Source organism: Mustela lutreola, chromosome 4, assembly GCF_030435805.1.
Source record: "Mustela lutreola isolate mMusLut2 chromosome 4, mMusLut2.pri, whole genome shotgun sequence".
NCBI classification, from domain to species: Eukaryota; Metazoa; Chordata; class Mammalia; order Carnivora; family Mustelidae; genus Mustela; species Mustela lutreola.
The window spans coordinates 116,936,542-116,958,587 of NC_081293.1; the positions used below are offsets into that span (position 1 = coordinate 116,936,542).

Here is a 22,046-nt window from a genome sequence, read left to right on the forward strand (position 1 = left end):
CGGATCAAAAGAAATGGAAACATCCTACAGGAATAAACGGCTACGAAAATCAATATGATTGACTTTACATGAAAAACTCTGTGTTTGTGCTTGATAAAGTTGTTTATATTGCCTATAGAGAACAGAAATATCAAAGGTCTCACACACAAACACACACACACAGAATATTGAATTGTCCTTATAACTGCATACCATACATTAGGTATAAATATAGTCATTCTGCCCAGAGTGTCTATAAAAATTAGCAGTAATCAATGAGTAACTTACTTAAATCCCGAGTCACTTAATGTTATATCCAAGGGTGCTTCAAACTGTCAAAAAATCATAAGAAAACAAACCAAAAAATGACATTAATTTAGCAATAATAGCTCTAAAACCCAGAGCCAGTCTGACAATGCTGTGCTTGCCTACTGATGAAAAGCCCTTTTAACCATCATTATCTTAAGATGTTATCCCCCAAATTCACAGCACAGGGAATCCGCTGGGAATATTCTAGAGTTTACACACAATCAGAGGCTTGGTGTATATTTATTTCTTAAAGGGCTAATACTTGACAAACTTTGCCTCAGCTTTGAATATCATAAATGGGTTATATAATATGACAATCAGAAGGGGCAGACTTTTTACAAGACACAGATGACCATGCACAGAGGGAAGGACTGGATGACTTTAGGAGAAGAATGAGTGAGTTTAAAAAAAAAAAAAAAAAAGGGCAGGAGGAATAAGTGTAATTCTTGTAATGCTATGATATCAATCTATATAGGACACCAGTACTAATCCTAGTGAAGAATAACATGCTCTTCATCACAGGTAAAGATATTTAGGATTCCTCCCCACAAGACCAGCATTCCAAATGACTTTTCCAGGAGTGATGCTAGATTTTTACTAATCAGTTGATACAGTCTCATTGATGTTTTACCCTTCTCTCAACTCCACCATCCTCACAAGTCTTTTTGGGTTAAGTGACTTGTAACCACTTAAAGCTATCTACTATAGACCATACCTACTACCTTCTATACGTCCTCACTCATACGCTTGTGTCTTTAATAAAAGGTATTCGATTAGCAGAAATTTCCTGTGTGCTCTTCGAATCATCTGTGTTTACTGTATTTGTCCCTAATGCAAGTGACTAACACCACAAGAATGCTAAAATGCTATTTCTGATAACAGCTCTCTTTAAAAGGAGGCCACGTGTCCTAAAATTTTCTATTGCCCATCATTCTCTTGGACTTACCATTAAGTTAAACTTCCCATCAGCAGAAAACTGGATGCATTTTAAGACACTCCTTGACATCTAAAAGAGAAAAGAGAATAAATGACAAATTACAAAAAAAAAAAAAAAAAGAAAATCAACAAAGAGCACCTGACTGGCTCAGGTTGTAGAGTGTACAACTCAATCTTGGGGTTTTGAGTTTGAACCTCACTTGGATTTAGAGATGACTTAAAAAAAAAAAAAATTAAAAAAAAAAAAAAGATCAACAGGGGAGCCTGGGTGGCACAGTCAGTTGGTGTCTGACTCTTGGTTTTGGCTCAGGTCAAGATCTTGGGGTCGTGGGATAGATCCCCTTGTTGGGCTCTGTGCTCAGTGCAGAGTCTGCTAGAGATGCTCTCTCTCCCTCTCCCTCTCTCTCTCCATGCCCCCTTGCTGATGTGCATGCATGAGCAGGCCCTCTCTCTAACTAAACACATAAAATCTTTTTTTTTAAGATTTTATTTATTTGACAGAGAGAGTGAGTGAGCACAAGCGGCAGGGGGCGGGGGGCAGCAGAAGAAGCAGGCTCCCTGCTGAGAATGGAGCTAGATGTAGGACTAGATCCCAGGACCCTGGGATCTTGGCTTTAGCCAAAGGCAGACACTTAAGCGACTGAGCTACCCAGGTGCCCAAATAAAACCTTTAAAAAACAATAAAGGTGCACCTGGGTGGCTCAGTGGGTTAAAGTCTCTGCCTTTGGCTCAGGTCATGATCCCAGCGTCCTGGAATTGAGCCCCGCATCGGGCTCTCTGCTCAGCAGGGAGCCGGCTTCCTCCTCTCTCTCTGCCTACTTGTGATCTCTGTCAAATAAATAAATAAAATCTTTAAAATTTAAAAAAAAAATCAGTAAAAATAAAAGATCAACAACATTAGTAAAAGAGAAAAGGAGAGAGGAAGGGAAGCAACCAAGAGGTAGACAGTATTGAAAATATTTCATATTTTTAGTAAACTTTCATTAACTGTCCCCAGCAATGAAAATGCAGAGATTAATAAATTATAATAATGAGAACGTCCAAATTAGGTTGTTCTGGGAAAAAGGAGGCCAGTGAACTAGTTTTTACCTTCAGGTCAACGTAGTATAATCTCTGCTCTGACATATCCCATTGAGCCCAAACAAAATCCTCAGCTACCCTCTCTCTTGGGAGATGGCCAGAGTCTTTAAGTACCTAAAGAGGCAACGAGATTTTAGAGATAACCAACTATTTTAAAGGAGAATATTTCTGGATTTAGTATTTTGCATATTTTATCTTTAATAATACAGGTAAATAGTCCCACAGTTTAATTTTAGCATTCTCCTACCCCCAACGCATACACACGGGAAGTCTTTCCAGAAAAGACTAAAGGCATGATTTAATTACTTGCTCTTTCCACACACTGTATAACAAATTATATTATTCTTGTCCCTAGTTAGCCAGAAAGGCTGAGGCTGTTGAAAGCAAAGACAGACCTACCACAAATCAACACCGGGGCCAAGAGAAGATTCAAAGCTTCCCATTCAGTACATAGCCTGCTCAAGTATCTGTAGACAAAGGGGCTTTACCACCAAAGATAGCAGCTGTGATGCCAAGGAAAGAACTCAGGCCTGGGGGTGGGGAGCACTCCCCCCAGATCAGCCGTAAGCTATGCGTGTGTCTTTGGTCATGCTTCCTACCTTTATGTCTTCCGCAGTGAGTATGGTGATACTACCCTCCTTCAAGACCCAACTTAGGCATGGCCTCCTGTACAAAGCCCTCCGTCACCTCCTCCCAAGGCAAAGCTCCTTGTCTCTGTATTCTTATGGTACTCTGGCGTACTTCTATTACAGTTACAGTGAACTAATGCTGTAAGTCTACCCCGATGAGTATGCACTCTCCTACAACACCTTTATATTCTCAACTTCTGTTCTCAATAAGATTCTAAACTTTGGGCAATGCATCTTGTTTCTATTCTTCTGAAATGTGTTCAATTAGAACAGATCTGGGGAGCCCCCGATAAAGGTATATATATGCTGACAAGAACATGATCATCAGAGTGTGGTCACCCAGATGCACATCTCAGTTTTGTCCCTCTCTAGAGTTCCCTCATCTCTGGGGAACTTGCTTGCTCTGTAAACATGGGGATAATTATCCCACTGCCTATCTGCCACCCGATGTTGTTATGAATGCATGGAACCACACACTGCCTTGAGAAGCTGTCATCTAAGCCCTTAAGGATATGGACAGTGGGGGATCCTAGGGGCTCGGTCAATTAGGCATCTGACTTTTGGTTTCAGTTCAGGTTATGATCTCAGGGTCCTGGGATCAATTCCCATGCCTGCTCTGTGCTCAGTAGGGTGTCTGCTTGAGACTTTGTCTCCCTCTGCTCCTTTCCCATATATGTGTGTGCTCTTTCTTTCAAGTAAATAAATAAATCTTCTTTTAAAAAAGAAGAACAACAACAAGAAGAAGGAGAGCAGCGATGCTTCAGAGGAGGGCAGGCAAGGATGATGGTGTGCTGTGGCCACCCCGCGTTGGTCGCTGACAGGTGTCCCCTGGCCTCACTCTGCCGTAGCTTCACAGCTCCCAGCCCTTCTTCTAAGCAGCCAGCCCTCTGTCAGTCCCCATTCCTGGTCTTATTTATTTCACTGACCCTGGATTGTTTATGTGACTCTCTCCTCTAAATACGCATTGCTGGTTTTGGGATTCTGCCTTGGTTCGTCTTCCTCTCCAGCTTCTTTTCTGACCCCGGGCCAAGCCAGGCATCTGTAGCCTGCCACAATGCCCCTGGTGGCCCAGGGTTCCAGTGACACACTTTCTAGTCATTTTCCAGCCAGGCCTCTTCATTTGAGGCTTTTAATGAGAGATATATAATGAATAAATACCATTTTCCATTTCATGTTCTTCATGTAACTTTAAAATTAAAATCTTCAGAGAAGGATTATTTTGATGCAAGCTATTTAAATATTGAAGGAAGTATTTTTTAATATGAATAATATATTATGATCTTTCATAGTCAAGAAAATAGACAACGCAATAGAAAAACAGATGAGGATATAACTAAGCAATTTTCAGAAAAACAAATTCACACAGCCAGTGATAGTAATGGAAATACCAACTAAAATAATAATGTTATCAACTTAACCGTCAACAAATTGGAAATATTTTTTAAAAAGGGAAAATGCACCTATGACTGGTATGGATAGAGGGAAGGGGTACTCTTACCCATTGCTTGTACAACTGTGAATTGTTACAAGGTTTTTTGGAAAGCAAGCTAGCAAAATCTGTTGAAATGTATTAAATGCATGTACCTGTCAACCCAACTACCCATCCCTGAGGATTTAGCCCAAAGAAATATGTGTACCAAATACATAAAGCTATAAAAAAATTTTTTGAGATGATCTGTAACACAAACAGATGAATAATAACAACAAAAAGTGGCAATCAAGTGAGTGTCCACCCACAGGAGAATGACTGAAACTGTGTATATCCATACCAGGGACTATTACGTACTTCTAAAAAGAATGAATTGACCTATTCTGGTTGACTTGTAGATAATGCCACAAAGTTGAATGAGGAAGGAATGAAGGATAAACCCCTGGGTGTGTCAGGGGTGGGGATGGCAAATACACAGGTTCAGAGAAGTGCATGAAAGGAAACATAATAGGTTACAGACAAAAGTCAGAGGTGAAAAGGCAAGGGAGAAGTGGAATCCAAGCAATTAAAAAAAAGAAAAAAGAAGACAATTGAACTATAAAACTATATATACCTCCTCTTTTACATATATATGTGTGTGTGTATATATATATATATAAACACATAGTTATGATCCCATTTATTCTATGTATGTCTAAAAATTAGGGGGAAAAGTGTTCTATCTCCATTTAAAAACCTGTAGGAATAACCCTGATATATTAAGTTAAAAGTAAAAACCAAAATGGCCAGTTAACATACATATTGTGATTCTATTTTGGTAAAAACAACTGAATCTGTGCATGTGCACCCAACTGTGTGTACGTGTGCATGAGCAAGGTAAAGGTGTAGAAAGAGTCCCACAAGGCTGTCTTGAGTTATCTCAGGAGACTGAGGTTGGAGAGTGAGGTCAAGATAAAGGAGATAATTAACTCCTTTCTACGTCTTGTATTACTCCACATGTTACAACAGCAAGTCTATAATGTGAAAGACATGGAATAAAGAAAGTAGTCTGCGTCTATAACAATACTCTATCTTTAACAGTCTCGAAATGCCACTTCAAAGTAAAAGAGATTTCAAATATTTACCACTCTATTTCCATCTTCTTGGATGACTTGGATATGAAACTTTTCAATATCTTTAAAAAGAGAAACAAGAGAAAGACAGTTGAACCTTTATGAAAATCATGAGCACTTTTTTACCCCTAACAGCGGTGAACCTTGATTTATAAAGATAAAGCAGATTCATCAGCTGGTTGGAAAAACAGTATCATTACACACGGCAGTTTCATGATACAAGTGCAAAACAAAACCCACCTTTCTCCAGACTCCCTCTACCGTCTATCGCTAACCCAGCATTTACTCTGCTCTTCAATATCAATAATACATAAAGCATTTTGCCCTTCCCCTCCCCTGGGTTCCCCCAAATGTTGGCCTTTCCTGCACCATCAGTCTTATTTGTAGCTAACACTGGTTCCTCTGGCCGAGTTTATCTCTAAGCACTTCCCGAATGGTCCCATTCTCTCAATAAGCAATCTAGATTTGGCCATACTTAACCTTCTGCCAATTCTAGTTACAAAAAGGTGGGATACATAATTGGTCGTGAGCATAGACACTGAACATAACCTAAGCCTCTCAGGCCTGTCCTTCCCATTACAAATCAGCAGTCCCACTTTGTATCATGAAAGACGGCTTACTAGATAAGAGCCACCAGTGGATTTTGTCCCTTCTCTGCCACCTTTCCCACCCAAAATTGTAAATAAACTTCATTAAAGGACATCCCATTCTTATATGCCTCCACCTGAATTTGACCAAGTATGTGTCTTCTAATTCTATCATCAAATTCTTCTGGCTTCTAATACCTTCCCCTTTCTCAATCTGAGGTAACGGACATCCTAAAGAAGGCAAAAATGACCTCCATAATTGTCCTACACTCTACCGTGTGACAAACGTGGAAATCCATGTATGTAGGAGGCCATCATTCCCAGGATGGGGAAACAGAGCAGAGCCAAGGGAACAAGTGGAGGCAGAAAGAAAAGCCCTCCCATAGGAGTGCTAGGTCTTAAATGGACATCAAAGGTCAGTTGGACCTTTAGGATTGGGGAGTGTATATCTAGAAGATTCAGTCAAGTTCCATACTTGACTAAGAGATGTGCCCTTCATGTTCATATATACTGGTAAAAGATACACTTACATTTCTCTTCTGAAATCAGTAACAGATGGTTCTCTGCAAGAGGGCGACTTTCCACATGTGGGTAGAGAAACTGTAAAAAGGAAATGAATCAAAGTCGTAAGCAGTAACTTCCTTGCTTATACAAATATTTCAAAAGTTTCTGATCACTGCACTACTACTTACCACAGAAGGTACTGGGAACAATAGAATAGTTGAGGCAAATCACACACACACACACAAACACACACACGCATATTACAGACAGAGCCAAAGAGGAAAAAGAAACACTTTCAGGAGCTCAGTTTCCAGGGGGAAATTGACAGCAGGTCCACCATAATTCATTTCCACAAGGTTAAAGTAGAAGCTATTTCTAGAGATGCGGCTCCCTATTTTGGAATACGTGATTCTGAAGCCAATCAGAAACAATATAAGCAACAGCTATACAGAAAGTTCTTTTCCACGTGCACAAAAAAAGTGATCAATACGTCTGTTTTGCAACTAAGCGTCATATTTAATTTGACAACCCAGTAAACACAAGCTCTCCGACAACTTCCAAAGTAGTCCCCCATCCAAGAGACAAAGCACAACGTAACACGGGACTTTCCAAGAAAGAACGGTGAGTCACAGCCTGGTCTGCGGTGGAGGATTTACAAGCCTCAAATAATAGAATGACTGCTCCAGGAAGAAAAGGCTTGATCCACCCCATTCCTCCTTGTCTGTGCCCTCCCATATGTGCCAGCCCACAGGACAAAGCAGTCAGCCAGAAACACGGACCTGACGCTACGAGCCGTGATAATGAGGTTTGAAAAGGGTCCTAGGATGACTCCAGTGACTTAATTCTTTCATCATCAAAAGGGTAACTAGAAATGAGCAGTTTCGTTTTGTAACATTAAAGACCGCTTACAAGATAGGATCCACCAGTGGATTTTGGTTTTTCCCTCCAACCCTCAAAGCACAATGAAAGAATATAACCTTTTAGGTCCCTACTTTATAGTCAGCCGCCTCTCTAAAGACTAGGAAAAATTTTGACAAAAGATATTCCCTGGTGCCCTAACTTTTCGTGCTGACGAAATGGAAATACAACTGGTAAATTTTTCAAATTGTCCGTTGTCAAGTTTCCTTTTTAGAATTGAGAAACAAAACATTAACTATACACCATTTCTCCACAGCAAAAACTTCAAAATTATACAATAGATAGCAATGCAGAACTCAGCTATGAAAATTATGTAGAAACGGGGTGCCTGGGTGGCTCAATGGGTTAAAGCCTCTGCCTTCAGCTCAGGTCATGATCCCAGGGTCATGGGATCGAGCCCCACATCTCTGCTGAGCAGAGAGCCTGCTTCCTCCTCTCTCTCTGCCTACTTGTGATCTCTGTCTGTTAAATAAATAAAATCTTAAAAAAAAAAAAAAGAAAGAAAGAAAGAAAGAAAATAATGTAGAACCTATTATGCCTTGATTTTGTGAAACTGTGCATATCAGACAGGAAACTGTGTACTGGGATCGGGGAGCAAAGCTGAGTAACACCATACAGATAATGAAAGAGCAAACACTCAGTGCCTCATGACAAGGAGACAGTCCTACGGAAGACAATTCAGCCTCCCTTGGGACCACAGAGGTGGCCAAGGCATGCTTGCTTAGGACTGTGACCTGGAGAAAGGTGCTGACAAGTTCTAAACTTTTGTCTGGTCTTTGCGTGGCCATCAGTAAGAACATGATTTTAAAAGTTCCGTTTAGGTGTTGGAGGTTTTCCTTCTATGACGAAGCAGCCCTAGAGTCTGGAAGTAAGACTACAGACAGACAGGCTTCAGGAAAAAAAAAAGAAAAAGAAAAAGAAATCCAAAGTTTTGTTTGGATTTTGCAGTGTCAGTAGAAATCTGTATAGATTACATCATATTAGGGGAATATTTATCTTCACCACTATGGAACTAGACTCTGATGAGTAATTCCAGTTGGTAGATATGTACTATAGATGGGTATCTGGAACTCTCTGGAAGATGCAGGGCTTGCTGGTAGGCAATTCTCAGAAGCGACCATATTGGGACCCAAGCCCCACCCACTCCTGTCCTGCTGAAGTTTCTCTCTGAAGGAGGTCGAGGCTGTACATACAGACTTGGGGACGCAAGTACATACAGACTTGAGATCACCATGAATGTTTTGGTAAGGAAAGGGAGATAGGTTGCAGGGCAAAGCCAAACTCAGTGGACAATGAATGGCATTTCTGTAAAGGGGAGAGGGAAGGGGCAAGGGGGTTAGAGGTTTGCCCTGGAGGGAGGTTTGAGGAATTTTTCTCCCCCCAGAGGGACAGGCATGAGGAGCAGGGAGAAGGGTTAGGAACAGAGATGGGTCCACAAAACAAGGACAGGGTTTTGTTTTAAGATTTTATTTATTTATTTATTTGTCAGAGAGAGAGAGAGAGACAACAAGAAGAGGAACACAAGCAGGGAGAGTGGGAGAGGGAGAAGCAGGCTCTCTGCTGAGCAGGGAGCCTGATGGGGGGCTTGATCACTGGACCTTGGGCTCATGACCTGAGCCAAAGGCAGACACACAATGACTGAGCCACCCAGGCACCCCAACAAGGACAGGTTTTACTTCATTTGGACGGGGACTTTCCCTTTGGCCTAAGGAAGCAGTCACGTGTCATGTACTATTAATTTTTTCCTTTAAATTGAGATAAAATTTGCATAGCAGAAAAATCACCTTTTTAACTGTTTTAAAATATACAATTCAGTAATTGTTAATACATTTGCACTGCTGTGTGACCACATACCTATAAAATCTCTTGTCCTTCCAGGGCTCTGATTCCCTTTAGCTGCCTCCACCGTTCAATAACATCTCCATTGCCAGACACAGCCATGGATGGAGATGCTAAGGAAGCCAAAAGAACATGCCAGAAAAGGGATATGGTTGTCCCAAAGTCACTCCAGTACTGATGACAGTGTCAACACAGCAGCTTCCTGGGGGAGGGGGAAGGTGGCCCAGGAGCTCGGCGCCAGGCCCTGTCTGCAAGCAGGCCCTAGCTGCTGGTTAAGACGCGAGGGGGCAGATGGGAGAGAAGCCCCCTCCTGACCCACTGCAAGAGGAAGACCCAGAGGCTCGAGGCGGGGAGGAGGTAGGGGGGACGAGAAGCAGATGGTTCAGGTTACACAGGGAAGCCACACTCTAGCCCTGCACAGTCTACAGAGTGCCACCAACACCACCGTGAGTGAAATACCGAGTGAAATACCAAACGGCCGCTCCCACGGGAAATGCAAGGATATTTGCCAACCAAGTAATACATAACCTTGTTTCATGTGTGCTTTGTTGTTTTTTTTTTTTTTTTTTTTAATTTTTTTATTTTTTATAAACATATATTTTTATCCCCAGGGGTACAGGTCTGTGAATCACCAGGTTTACACACTTCACAGCACTCACCAAATCACATGCCCTCCCCAATGTCCATAATCCCAACCCCTTCTCCCAAACCCCCTCCCCCCGGCAACCCTCAGTTTGTTTTGTGAGATTAAGAGTCACTTATGGTTTGTCTCCCTCCCAATCCCATCTTGTTTCATTTATTCTTCTTCTACCCACTTAAGCCTCCATGTTGCATCACCACTTCCTCATATCAGGGAGATCATATGATAGTTGTCTTTCTCTGCTTGACTTATTTCGCTAAGCATGATACGCTCTAGTTCCATCCATGTTGTTGCAAATGGCAAGATTTCATTTCTTTTGATGGCTGCATAGTATTCCATTGTGTATATATACCACATCTTCTTGATCCATTCATCTGTTGATGGACATCTAGGTTCTTTCCATAGTTTGGCTATTGTGGACATTGCTGCTATAAACATTCGGGTGCATGTGCCCCTTTGGATCACTACATTTGTATCTTTAGGGTAAATACCCAATAGTGCAATTGCTGGGTCATAGGGCAGTTCTATTTTCAACATTTTGAGGAACCTCCATGCTGTTTTCCAGAGTGGCTGCACCAGCTTGCATTCCCACCAACAGTGTAGGAGGGTTCCCCTTTCTCCGCATCCTCGCCAGCATCTGTCATTTCCTGACTTGTTGATTTTAGCCATTCTGACTGGTGTGAGGTGATATCTCATTGTGGTTTTGATTTGTATTTCCCTGATGCCGAGTGATATGGAGCACTTTTTCATGTGTCTGTTCGCCATCTGGATGTCTTCTTTGCAGAAATGTCTGTTCATGTCCTCTGCCCATTTCTTGATTGGATTATTTGTTCTTTGGGTGTTGAGTTTGCTAAGTTCTTTATAGATTCTGGACACTAGTCCTTTATCTGATATGTCGTTTGCAAATATCTTCTCCCATTCTGTCAGTTGTCTTTTGATTTTGTTAACTGTTTCCTTTGCTGTGCAAAAGCTTTTGATCTTGATGAAATCCCAGTAGTTCATTTTTTCCCTTGCTTCCCTTGCCTTTTGCGTTGTTCCTAGGAAGATGTTGCTGCGGCAGAGGTCGAAGAGGTTGCTGCCCGTGTTCTCCTCAAGGATTTTGATGGATTCCTTTCGTACATTGAGGTCCTTCATCCATTTTGAGTCTATTTTTGTGTGTGGTGTAAGGAAATGGTCCAATTTCATTTTTCTGCATGTGGCTGTCCAATTTTCCCAGCACCATTTATTGAAAAGGCTGTCTTTTTTCCATTGGACATTCTTTCCTGCTTTGTCGAAGATTAGTTGACCAAATGTGAAAATCATGGCACTAAAGAGATCATGAAAACGACACCCATTTACAGGGAGAGAGGCGAGCCGAGAAGCCGAGCGTCACCTCGGTCGGCCTCAGCCAGGTGACAAATTTTTCACCGCTGCACACTCATGTGTGCAGACGAGTATAAAAGCGCTGTGAGTACTGACTTTGGTGTTACAAATAGACTGTGGTAAGTAGTACAACTCACAGGTTCAGAGCGTGCGAGTAATGAACAAACTATGTCTGGTCCACCTGCCCCAGACACATGGTACTTCTGGGTCCTTCCATGGAGATGATAAAGTCAGGGATTAAGCCATTTATTCCTATTTACTCTGAACTACAGGAGTACATTACAGAAACCATTTTTTAAACTTACCTCCAATGTGTGTTGAGAGTCAGCATTTTACCAAGTCAACATGTTACATGACTCTCACTCAAACCATGATAAAACAGAGTCAGAGGAGTGGGGTTGAGCGTGATATCCACGTTTGCAAAGGGTGAGCAGATAATTCCAGCCAGACCCTTCTACCAGATTGCTTTGAGGATTAAATGTGATAATTGCTGTGAAGACACTGGGTAAGCACCATTGCCTCCAGGTTTCACACCTTTTGATTAGCGAGATGAATGATAGTCACGTGCTCTGTGCTTACCTGCACCCAAATGTAGCTATCCACGGCTTTTAGAACCTTCACGTTGTTTACAGGGTGGATTTCAACCAACAACGTTAAACACTTTGATCCTAGAAAGAAAAAGCAACTTTTAGTAACGGAAGATCAGAATGTCATTTGTCATCTTCTCCACTGCAGTCTGAATTTTGAAAGTGTAAATACGTTACCTATTGTGCTAGCTCTTCCAACAGGAAAAGTAATTTTCTTAAAATTTACTTTGACAGTTCTTAAAACCCACAACAGATGAAGAAAATCTCATGGAGGAGAAACTGATATACATAGAGAGAGGACCAAGCCCCTGCCCATTCCTCAGCCACCTAGCACTGCCTCACAGGCCCTCTGGGCTTCTAAGTCTCAGCAAACACAGCTCCATTCACCATCACTCCCAATTCTGCAGCACAAGGGCAAATAGCCCTTGTGGGTGAAAACGTAAAGATATTTCTAATGCATGACCATGCCCCAGTTGGCAGCTGAAGAGGACAGGGGCCTGGCTTCCCTCTGGGATGGTGGTGGAGCTAAGCTGATACAGACCCACTTAGTTCCTCAGTGTCACACTGCAGTGAATGTCATAAAAGATAACAATGAGGAGGAAGTCCTTGGACACAGACTGGAACAGGATCACCACAGATATCCACATTTAGGCCAACAGTCCCCCTTCCCCAAGATGAAACCTCAGACAAGGAGTTGCCTGAGAGCTGAGTTCTTACAAAGACTAATATTGTCAGGGGCTTTCTCAAGGCTTTTGAATAAAAATGTACAATTTCAGGACAGCACAGCAGCCTGGAATTGAGTCAATGCCGATTTTCACTATTTAAGAAACTAACCTGACAGCAAATAAAGGCAAAGAATTGAAAACAATTCCTGTGATGTGGTCTTAGGATGGCAAGCACTGGATAGCTTTGTAAACATGCCTTTTAAAGATGATTGAAAAACCAAGACAGTGAGTTACTATGTGGGATCCCAAATATACAAGGACAGAACAAGTGAAAATCAAATATTGCTTGGTCAGTGGTACTTAGAGCTTAGGATAAAATTCCCAGTGACAGGATCAGATGCCAGGTCAAAAGGGCTATCCTTCCAGTAACTGGGACAGAGGTAAAGGTGAGGAGCGTTGGTAATCTACTTATTAACTCAAAAAAGAAAAAAAAAATGTCTCTAGGAATAAGAAAGACATTGGTGTCAGAGTGCCTGGGTGGCTTGGTGGGTCAAGCATCTGACTCTTGATTTCGGCTCAGGTCAGGGTCTCGGGGTTGTGAGACTGAGCTCCATGCTCAGTAGGGAGCCTGCTTGAGATTCTTTCCCCCACCTTCTCCCTCCCCCTCTGCTGCTTTCCCCACTAACATGTGCTTGTTCTCTCTCCCTCTAATAAATAAATAAAATCTTTTTTTAAAAAAAGATATTAGTGTCAAAGGTGCTTGAGAAGAAAAACAGAAATGCTTTGTGAAATGTGAGAATGAGAAAAAAAGCAATTTTCCTTATTAAGTTATTTTACATTGTGTAAATAATTAAATTAATAATTCCAGTTACTATATTAAGTAGTACAAGCTGACATTTGGCTATTTAATGTCTTCCCCTAAAAAGTTTATATATCCCAATTTGGAAAAAAAAAATTTTTACAGGACAGGCAGGGGAACCTCCTCGGAGGAGGAGTAAAAGAATTTAGACTTTTTGCTAGTGAACTTGATAACCAGCCATCAACTAAATTCACCTGACTTTAAAATGGGAGGATTTTCAAGAACAAAAACTATCTTCCTACACTGATTTTTCCCTTTTGGGGGGGCAGCCCGACACCTAACTAATAAGCATAATGATAAAAGTAATCATGCAAACAGGAATTTCTCTCAGTAACATACCATGGGCTTTCATGGTGTTATATGACGTATTCTGGATTAGGACTCTAGAGACATCTGTTCCAGTTTACACTCTGCTGCTAACCTAACAGACACTTTTCAGAAAGGACAAAGTATTCCTAGGCTTCCGAGCCCTGTTATTAAAAAAGGCAAAAACTAGAGAATTGGATCTACCGATCTACAACCACTGTCAGTCATGAAAGTCCATGATTCCAAGAAGTGCTTAAAGTCTTAGGAAGTTTGAGAATCCAGATGTCAGTGGAGCCTGGGAGGGCATCACCACAGGGTACGGCAGATCCAGACAGGCTGTGGATATCACAAAAAGTAGAGACAGCAGGAGCAAAAGTGACAATTTGGAAGGCTCTTGAGGGCAAGTCACTAAGTGAAATCAGAGAAGGACAAATACCGTATCATTTCTCTAATGCGTGGGCTCCTAGAAAAAGGAAAGAAATCCCCAAGTTCATAGATACAGAAAACAAACTGGCAGTTACAAGAGGTGAGGGTGGAGAATGGAAGAAACAAGTACACTGCTTTGTTTTTTTAAGTTTAAATAAATTGAAAAAAAATTTAAAAAAATAAATAAAAGCCTAAGGATGGGCATGGCATGGGGAGGGTAGTGGGTGGGCAAAAGAATCTGGTCTGATGCAAGTGAAGACACATGATGCCAAGGTTGGAAGAGTCTAACAGGGTCTGGATCGGAAGCAGCTTTGGTTCCTGGAGCTCCTGAACCAAACCACAGTTCCATGGAGCATCCGCTGCTCTTGACTATAATGGCGCAGGGGGCCTCAGGAGTCTCAGGGCAGTGGCGCCCAGCACATGTGGCTACCCCCATAGCTGCCCGGCAGGCCAGCACTGTGCCTGAGGCAAATGCGACTCTATGGCAGGGTGAAGGGGGCAGCTAGGTCCTGTTCTTCCTTTATCTTTTTTTCTTTAAAGTAAGCTCTATGCCCAACATGGGGCTTGAACTCACAACCCTGAGATCAGAAGCTGCATGTTCTACTGACTGAGCCAGCCAGGCGCCTCCTCTTTTACTGCTTCCTAAACTAAACATTAATCTGCCACAGCCACAGCCAAGAAGAGAAGCACTATGGATAAAAACTGTGTTGCCAAGTTTGTGGACCAAAGGACCTTATCTTGTTCATGTGGAAGATGTTACAGTTTGTCTCAGTTGCAAGGGAAAAATCTCATTATAAGCAACAGAGTGTTAAACATTAGCTCCAGGCAAACTACACTTTATAATCGAATGACTTTTCGGGTCATTCATGGGCAGATAAAATAAGGCTTTCCAAAATATTTGTTCAAAGGACAAAACGCCATAACAAAGTCTACAGTGCTTTCTGGTCACATCATTTCTGAACTCTTAAATGAACAAAGGCCTTGTAGGGTCTCTATGATCTGCCTATACTTCAGCCCTGTTTTCCTCTGGCTTCAGTTCCTACCACTCTGCCCTTTTTTTTGTTCAGCCTCACTGATCTCCTCGCTATCCTTATCAGCAAGTCCACCAAGTACTCTCTGGCCCCAGGACCTTTGTGCTGGTGGTGTCCGTGTCAGAAGTGTGCCTTCCCCACAGCCGCACGCTTGCTCCCTCCCTTCATTCAGATCTGTTTAAAGGCTCCCCTAACAGCGCTTCCTAGGATCATCCCTCAAATAAACTAACTGCATTCAGATGCTTGCCTCAGCTCTACTTAGAAGGAAAACCCAAACTAAGACAAGAGGGCTATGATGTGAGGGAGCAGGGAGCGTGAAACAGGAAGGAGAACCCTCCAGCAAGCAGGACCTTATCAAATTCGTGACCACCTCCGGACTTGAGCTGCATGGAGGACACCTCAGAACTATCCACTGCCAGGACAGAAAGGGGAGTATTTATCCTTCTGCTTGTCTTGCCCCCTCATTGGTCACGGCTTGTCCTATGGGGAATCCTTCCCAGCCACTCTTCCAGGCCACACACGCACAGAGAGTATTTTCCTACCGGCTCTGGGCAAAAAGCAAGAAGCAGGCCGAGCAGCCGAGTTAAGGTGCTGTCTGTCAAATTCAGTCTGGGCAGTGCAGGTTCTTACTGCAGCAGTTGGCCAGGTGAACTTGTCAGGTGAACTGACAAGACAGAAAGCATCAGGAAGCCAATACAATACACCTAACGACATTCCTTCTAGTATGTTGAAAGATGTGATCAGATAATCTCACTGGAGGGGCATCAAACTTTAAAGACTGAGTTATCAGACCTGAATGGGACTGTTTTTTTTTTAAGATTTATTGATTTTAGAGAGAAAGAGAGAGCTGAGGAGAGAGGCAAAGGGAGAGGAAGAGTGCCTCAAACAGACTTCTCATTGGGCACGGAGCCCGATATGGGGCTCATGATCCTGAGATCATAACCCAAGCCAAAACCAAGAGTCAGACGCTTAAATGACTGAGCCACCCAGGAGCCCCCTGAATAGGATTTAATTTAATAAAACTTACAAAGAAGTTCATCTGAAAGTATATTTTATTTTTTTTTAAAAAGATGTTATATATTTGCAAGAGAAAGAGAGCATAAGTGAGGGGAGGGGCACAGGGAGAGGGAAAAGCAGACTCCCCACTGAGCAGCAAGCCTGATTTGGGCTCAATCCCAGAACTCTGGGACCGTGAGGTGAGCCGAAGGCAGATGCTTAGCTGACTGACGCAGGCACCCCTGAAAGTACCTTTTATAACGTACATAATCGTCACTGTTCTGCATGACAAGCATAGCCGGTAAACATCATGTAAAGAATATAGGGGCGCCTGGGTGGCTCAGTGGGTTAAGCCTCTGCCTTCGGCTCAGGTCATGATCTCAGGATCCTGGGATCAAGCCCCACATCGGGCTCTCTGCTCAGCAGGGAGCCTGCTTCCCTTCCTCTCTCTCTGCCCGCCTCTCTGCCTACTTGTGATCTCTCACTGTCAAATAAATAAATAAAATATTTAAAAAAAAAAAAAAAAAGAATATAGGTTCCACTGGGTTTGCCAGCAAAATAAAGGTTTCCTGAGGCTAAAAGAAATAAGGGCCAAAAAGGCCTGAGCAGAATTTCTTAAAAATATTTGAGCCAACATTTAAAAATGAAAGTTTTACACAAAAGTTCATACTTCCCTTGGTAAATTGAAAAGCTGGTCCCCTGGGGTTAGAGCCCTCCTCTGAAGATGGGACCAAGCTCCATGGCGTATCGCCACCCACCCCTTAGTCCCCAGAGCTCACCGTGCAGGCACCTGCTACTCTCTCGTATGCAGAGTGCCTCACCCACTGCAGGAACTCACTTGTTGAGCTCTGGACAGATGGATGGCACAAAATGTTAAAAAGGAGGGAATATCACATAGATAATAAACTACAGAGTGGGTCCTGGCAAATGAGAATTTTTATTTAGAATTGATGGTCTATTCACAGTGTATTAGGTATGGGTTAATGGCTCATCGGATTTAAAAAAAAAAAATGATATTCTTGAAGGGATATGAACCCCTTCCCAGCCCTTTTTACACCACCTTCTGACCACAGGGTTCTAGTATGTTCTCAGTGTTTATTTGTCTGCAGGTGCTAACTGCCTTTTTAATACCTCTACTATTCACTGTCACATTATATTCTGTATTCTTGTTTACTTGAGAAAAAAAATTGCAGAACATTTTCATGCTTGACATGACCTTTGCCTTTTTATTCTGAGATAAAGCTATTTGTAAAGTTGCTTGTGATTTGACTTAGTAGTGAATAAATCTTCATCTTTCAACAGGCACTAAAAAAATAGAATGTCATACCTGGTTGAAGCTCGTTCTTTCTTCCTTCTTTAGTAAAATGAACTAAACTTGCCGCTAGTGGAAAAAGAAAAAATAACAAAAAAACCATCCATTAGCAAATGATCCACGCAGTGGCTGGTTAAAATCTACCACTTTATACCTGAAGTAAGTGAGTGCTCAAAGGATCTGTCAGTGGATGATTAAGGTAATGCAGAAAGCATTCTTTTTTTTGTAAGTAGACTACACAGATTTTTTAGTTCAAAATTAACCTCCCAAGAGCATCTTTTCCCAGAAAATCATTGTCATAGAATACTCAAATGTTGCAAAAGTTCAAACTCAACAAATGTAGTTTAGTTCTTGACATGTAGCAATAAAAGAGTTCAACTTACCAAGCAAAGTTCTCTCACTGTTGACAGAGCAACTGACAACGTGCAAGTCTTTCTCAAATGTATAGAGATGCTGTAAAAACAAAATGATTTTTTTAATTTGGGAGTTTTGTATTAAAGAACAATTTTAGAATTCAAATTCCCAGTTATCATGGTGGTATCATGTTGGCCAGACATTTTAGTAAAGAACCATCAATTAACCAGTTTATCCATACTGAGAAGTTCCAGATTATTTTTTAAGAGAAAAGTTTGCAACTGTAGGCCATAGGAGGCCCTGAAGCTTAACCATGAGGCAACTTGGCCTAGAGGCTAAAAGCCTAGACCTTGGAGCCAGGCTGGACGTAGGATCAATTTCTAGTTGTGCTACTTGCAGGCTGTGTAACTAAGGACAAGTTGTTGTTGTTCTTCTATTTTTCTTTTTTTAAGATTTTATTTATTTTTTTGAGAAAGAGAGACCACAAGCAAGTGGAGGGACAGAGGGAGAGGGAGAAGCGGACTCCCCACTGAGCAGGGAGTCTAATATGGGCTCCATCCCAGGACCCTAGGATCACGACCTCAGCCAAAGGTAGTCGCTTAACCAACTGGGCCACCCAGGCACCCCTGGACAAGTTATCCAATCTTTCTAATCAGTAAAATAAAAATCACAATACCTATTTCATGAAATCCTTAGAAGGATCAACTGAGATAATCCATACAAAGCACTTATACAATGCCTGTCACCTGTAATAAGCCCTCAGAAGTCAGCTATTATAATTATTGAGAAAATAAAGTTTTAATCAAGTTACCTAACTATGATAACATTTAACTATGTCTAAGAGACTATCACAAGTGCATCTACTGAAAGACTCTGATATTCAGAGCCTTGGCAAAGTAATTTTCTATTTTTACTTACTCTTTTAAAAATTTTCTTGCTGTTTGAAATGTTGCAAGATTCCATTTCCTTATTAAATATTAAAGAAAATGAAAATGGTCATGCAGGAGGATATGATATGCAAATTGAGGAAATGAAGACAATTGCAGTTACATTAGGCAAACTCCCTTACAATACCCTCAGAGGGTAAGAAAAGATCAAGAGTCTTAGACCTGGGGCGCCTGGGTGGCTCAGTGGGTTAAGCCTCTGCCTTCAGCTCAGGTCATGATCTCAAGGTCCTGGGATGGAGCCCCACATTGGGCTCTCTGCTCAGCAGTGAGTCTGCTTCCTCCTCTCTCTGCCTGCCTCTCTGCCTACTTGTGATCTCTCTCTCTCTCTGTCAAATAAATAAAATCTTAAAAAAAAAAAAAGAAAAAAAAGAGTCTTAGAGGCTACGAGAAACAACATGTAGCAGGAGTATTAGGAAGGTAATAATACTTGCAGAGTTACAAAAGCACTGAGAACACACTAGAATCCTATGGCTAGAAGCTGATGAAAAATGTTGTCACAAAATGCTTGATTAGAAAAAGTGAACTTTGAGTGAAAAAGGAGGCTCTCAATTCATGTGAGACACATTTTGGTTTCCCTTGACTCTTACTCTGAGAGATTCTAATCTGCAAGTAAGAAGAATCATGAATGTATACACTTAACTTTTAGTGTTTTACTCTTTTCATTATAAAATGACAAAACATAGTCTCAGTGTTTAAAACATGCAAATACCACCAAATAAAAAAATCAAAGCTCTTTGCTATGCTACTCCATATGAACTCCCTTCCAAAAGGAAACATGCTTGCAATTGACTCTGTAGCCTTCCAGATCTTTTTAATATATATTTATGTTTTCTCATAAGTTTTTAAAAACATAAATGAAATGTATTATTCTGGCAATTTGTTTTGTTTTGTTTTCACATAACAGTATGTTTTGGAGAAACTTCTGTGCCAGTATGTGTTTACAGACTTCTTACTCCCTTACTGTAAGTTGTTTGTACATAGGCACAAAATGAATCCTTCACATTTGCACCAAGAATTAGATAAGACCTGTCTCATCAACCAATGTTCTATGTCTGTGGTGTGGGGAAAAATTAAGGAAAGGAGGCTGGGTTCTATACCTGGATCTTTAAGAAGAAAGAGAAGTGAAATTTGAAGAGAAACAGAACTCAGAGCCAGAGGTTATTATGAGACCCTAAACTTCTGGGAGCATGCAAATCTCAGGAAGTTACTGGACTTCCTACATTCCTACATTCCTACAGAATACTGGATAACTGATTTGAGCCAATTTGCTTAAGTCTCCAAGGACTAAGAAACTTCTGATGACGTTTTGGTCCAGAAGTCCTTGCACTTCATTTACTTATTAATTTTTAAAGATAATGGCACCAAGAGATGGTAAAAGAGAGAAAGAAGGCAAAGAAATAAAAACTAAATTTTTGAAAATGAGGGCGCCTGGGTGGCTCAGTGGGTTAAGCCGCTGCCTTCGGCTCAGGTCATGATCTCAGAGTCCTGGGATCGAGTCCCGCATCGGGCTCTCTGCTCATTGGAGAGCCTGCTTCCCTCTCTCTCTCTCTGCCTGCCTCTCCATCTACTTGTGATTTCTCTCTGTCAAATAAATAAATAAAATCTTTAAAAAAAAAAAATTTTTTTTGAAAATGAAATGAGAATCTGTAAAAGGAAAAGGAGGCAGAAAGAAGAAAAAACTCTAAAAACAATAACTAATGAATAATCTATGATTTACAGTGATTTTTACCTCATTTTGTCTGGTTCGGCAGTCATACAATCCAAAGAAGACATTTCCCTTATCATCCTTTAAAAAATTAACCAGATATTTATTATATATCATTGTTAAGGAAGTTAGGATGTTACTCTTAAACCTGCAATAATTCAATCAATATTAGCAATAAGCACTCTAAAGGTAGCATGTCAGAAAGGGACTAAACATTTTTCAGCTAGTAATATGAGCCCAAAGAGTGAAATGGATTCAGAGCATACAGCTCTGTGAATCTGGGGGACACTGTCTAGGAGGTAGTAGAGCATGGCAAAGGAGCGAATGTTTTTGTACTTCCATTTATTTCTTCAAGAAAATATATAAGATAGAGATTGGGAGTGGCTAAAACAAGTCCACGATATTCCTGTAAATAAAACTTTTTAAATCATACCATTCTTTAAATGCAGCATACTTGTAGAAGACAGTTTAAACTAATTTTTTAAAAAGATTTTATTAATGTACACCCAATATGGGGCTCAAACTCACAACCCCAAGATCAAGAGTCTCACGCACCACTGACTGAGCCAGCCAGATGCCCCAACTTAAAATAACAATTGATCAAATAAGTTAGTTAATAAATAAATACAGTAGTACATCTGTGCAAAGCAAGCTGGCTACTGAAATTATTCTTTCATGTTTCCCTACCACAGTAATGTTACCGGTAAAGTTACATTTTTATTCCTTAGAACACTTAATATTGAAAACACTTTAAGCAATAATGCCTCAAAAGTTTGAGCATTCTTATGTCTAAAGAGATGATATTGAGTAATCCTATTTAATATGTTCTCAAAGATAAAATCTTACGTATTAATTAAGTTTAAATGTCTTTCACTTGGCATTTTTTCTCCCGCAAAATGGAACTGTCCATTTACTCAAAAAAATCTGAGCACCGAGTCTGAGTGTCAGACATTGTGCACAACTTTTATAAAAAAACAAACAAACAAACAAACAAAAAAAACAAGACATTCCATTAAGACTGAATTCCAATCACCTTATTTAATTTCACAAAATAAAAAATTTGCATTAAAGATCAAATGCCAACAATCTTATTCATTACTCCTCAGTAAGATATAGCATGAAATTCTATTTTAAAAAAGAACATAAATGGTTAAAATAGTAAATTCTACATTACATATATCTTACCACAACTAAAAAAAGAGAATATAGACATACCTTGTAGGTATAAATAATATTTTCATTTCTTTCAACATTTAGTATACGTAAGCTCTCATAATTATTTTCCAAAACACCTAAAATGATAAGAGAATAACAGCAAGTTAATATTTAACAGGGAATTTTTTTTTTTTTTTTTAAGAGAGCGAGCATACACATGAGCAGGGAGGAGGGGCAGAGGGTAAGGGAAAGAAAGAATCTCAAGCAGGCGCCACAGCCAGCATGGAGCCCAACCCAGGGCTCAACCTCATGAACCTGAGGTCATGACCTGAGCCAAAATCAAAAGTCAGATGCTTAATTGACTGAGCCACTCAGGACC

General features: G+C 40.9%; 1 protein-coding gene across 8 annotated transcripts in view; it reads right to left on the minus strand.

The window, feature by feature from the left end:
• GSAP (gamma-secretase activating protein) overlaps window positions 1-22,046 on the minus strand; it is a 77,826-nt gene that overhangs the window by 44,343 nt on the left and 11,437 nt on the right. For all 8 annotated transcript variants that reach the window (XR_009352806.1, XR_009352805.1, XR_009352809.1 and 5 more), the window contains exons 2-11: window positions 21,728-21,804; window positions 20,537-20,593; window positions 17,890-17,959; window positions 17,522-17,575; window positions 11,904-11,992; window positions 6,592-6,661; window positions 5,487-5,536; window positions 2,314-2,418; window positions 1,235-1,294; window positions 268-311 (exon numbers count right to left, since the gene is read on the minus strand). Coding sequence is in view for 4 of the 8 variants with exons in the window: in XM_059170923.1 (XP_059026906.1) it covers window positions 268-311; window positions 1,235-1,294; window positions 2,314-2,418; window positions 5,487-5,536; window positions 6,592-6,661; window positions 11,904-11,992; window positions 17,522-17,575; window positions 17,890-17,959; window positions 20,537-20,593; window positions 21,728-21,804 (676 nt within the window). In the remaining 4 variants the exon portion in view is untranslated. The remainder of the gene's footprint in view (window positions 1-267; window positions 312-1,234; window positions 1,295-2,313; window positions 2,419-5,486; window positions 5,537-6,591; window positions 6,662-11,903; window positions 11,993-17,521; window positions 17,576-17,889; window positions 17,960-20,536; window positions 20,594-21,727; window positions 21,805-22,046) is intronic.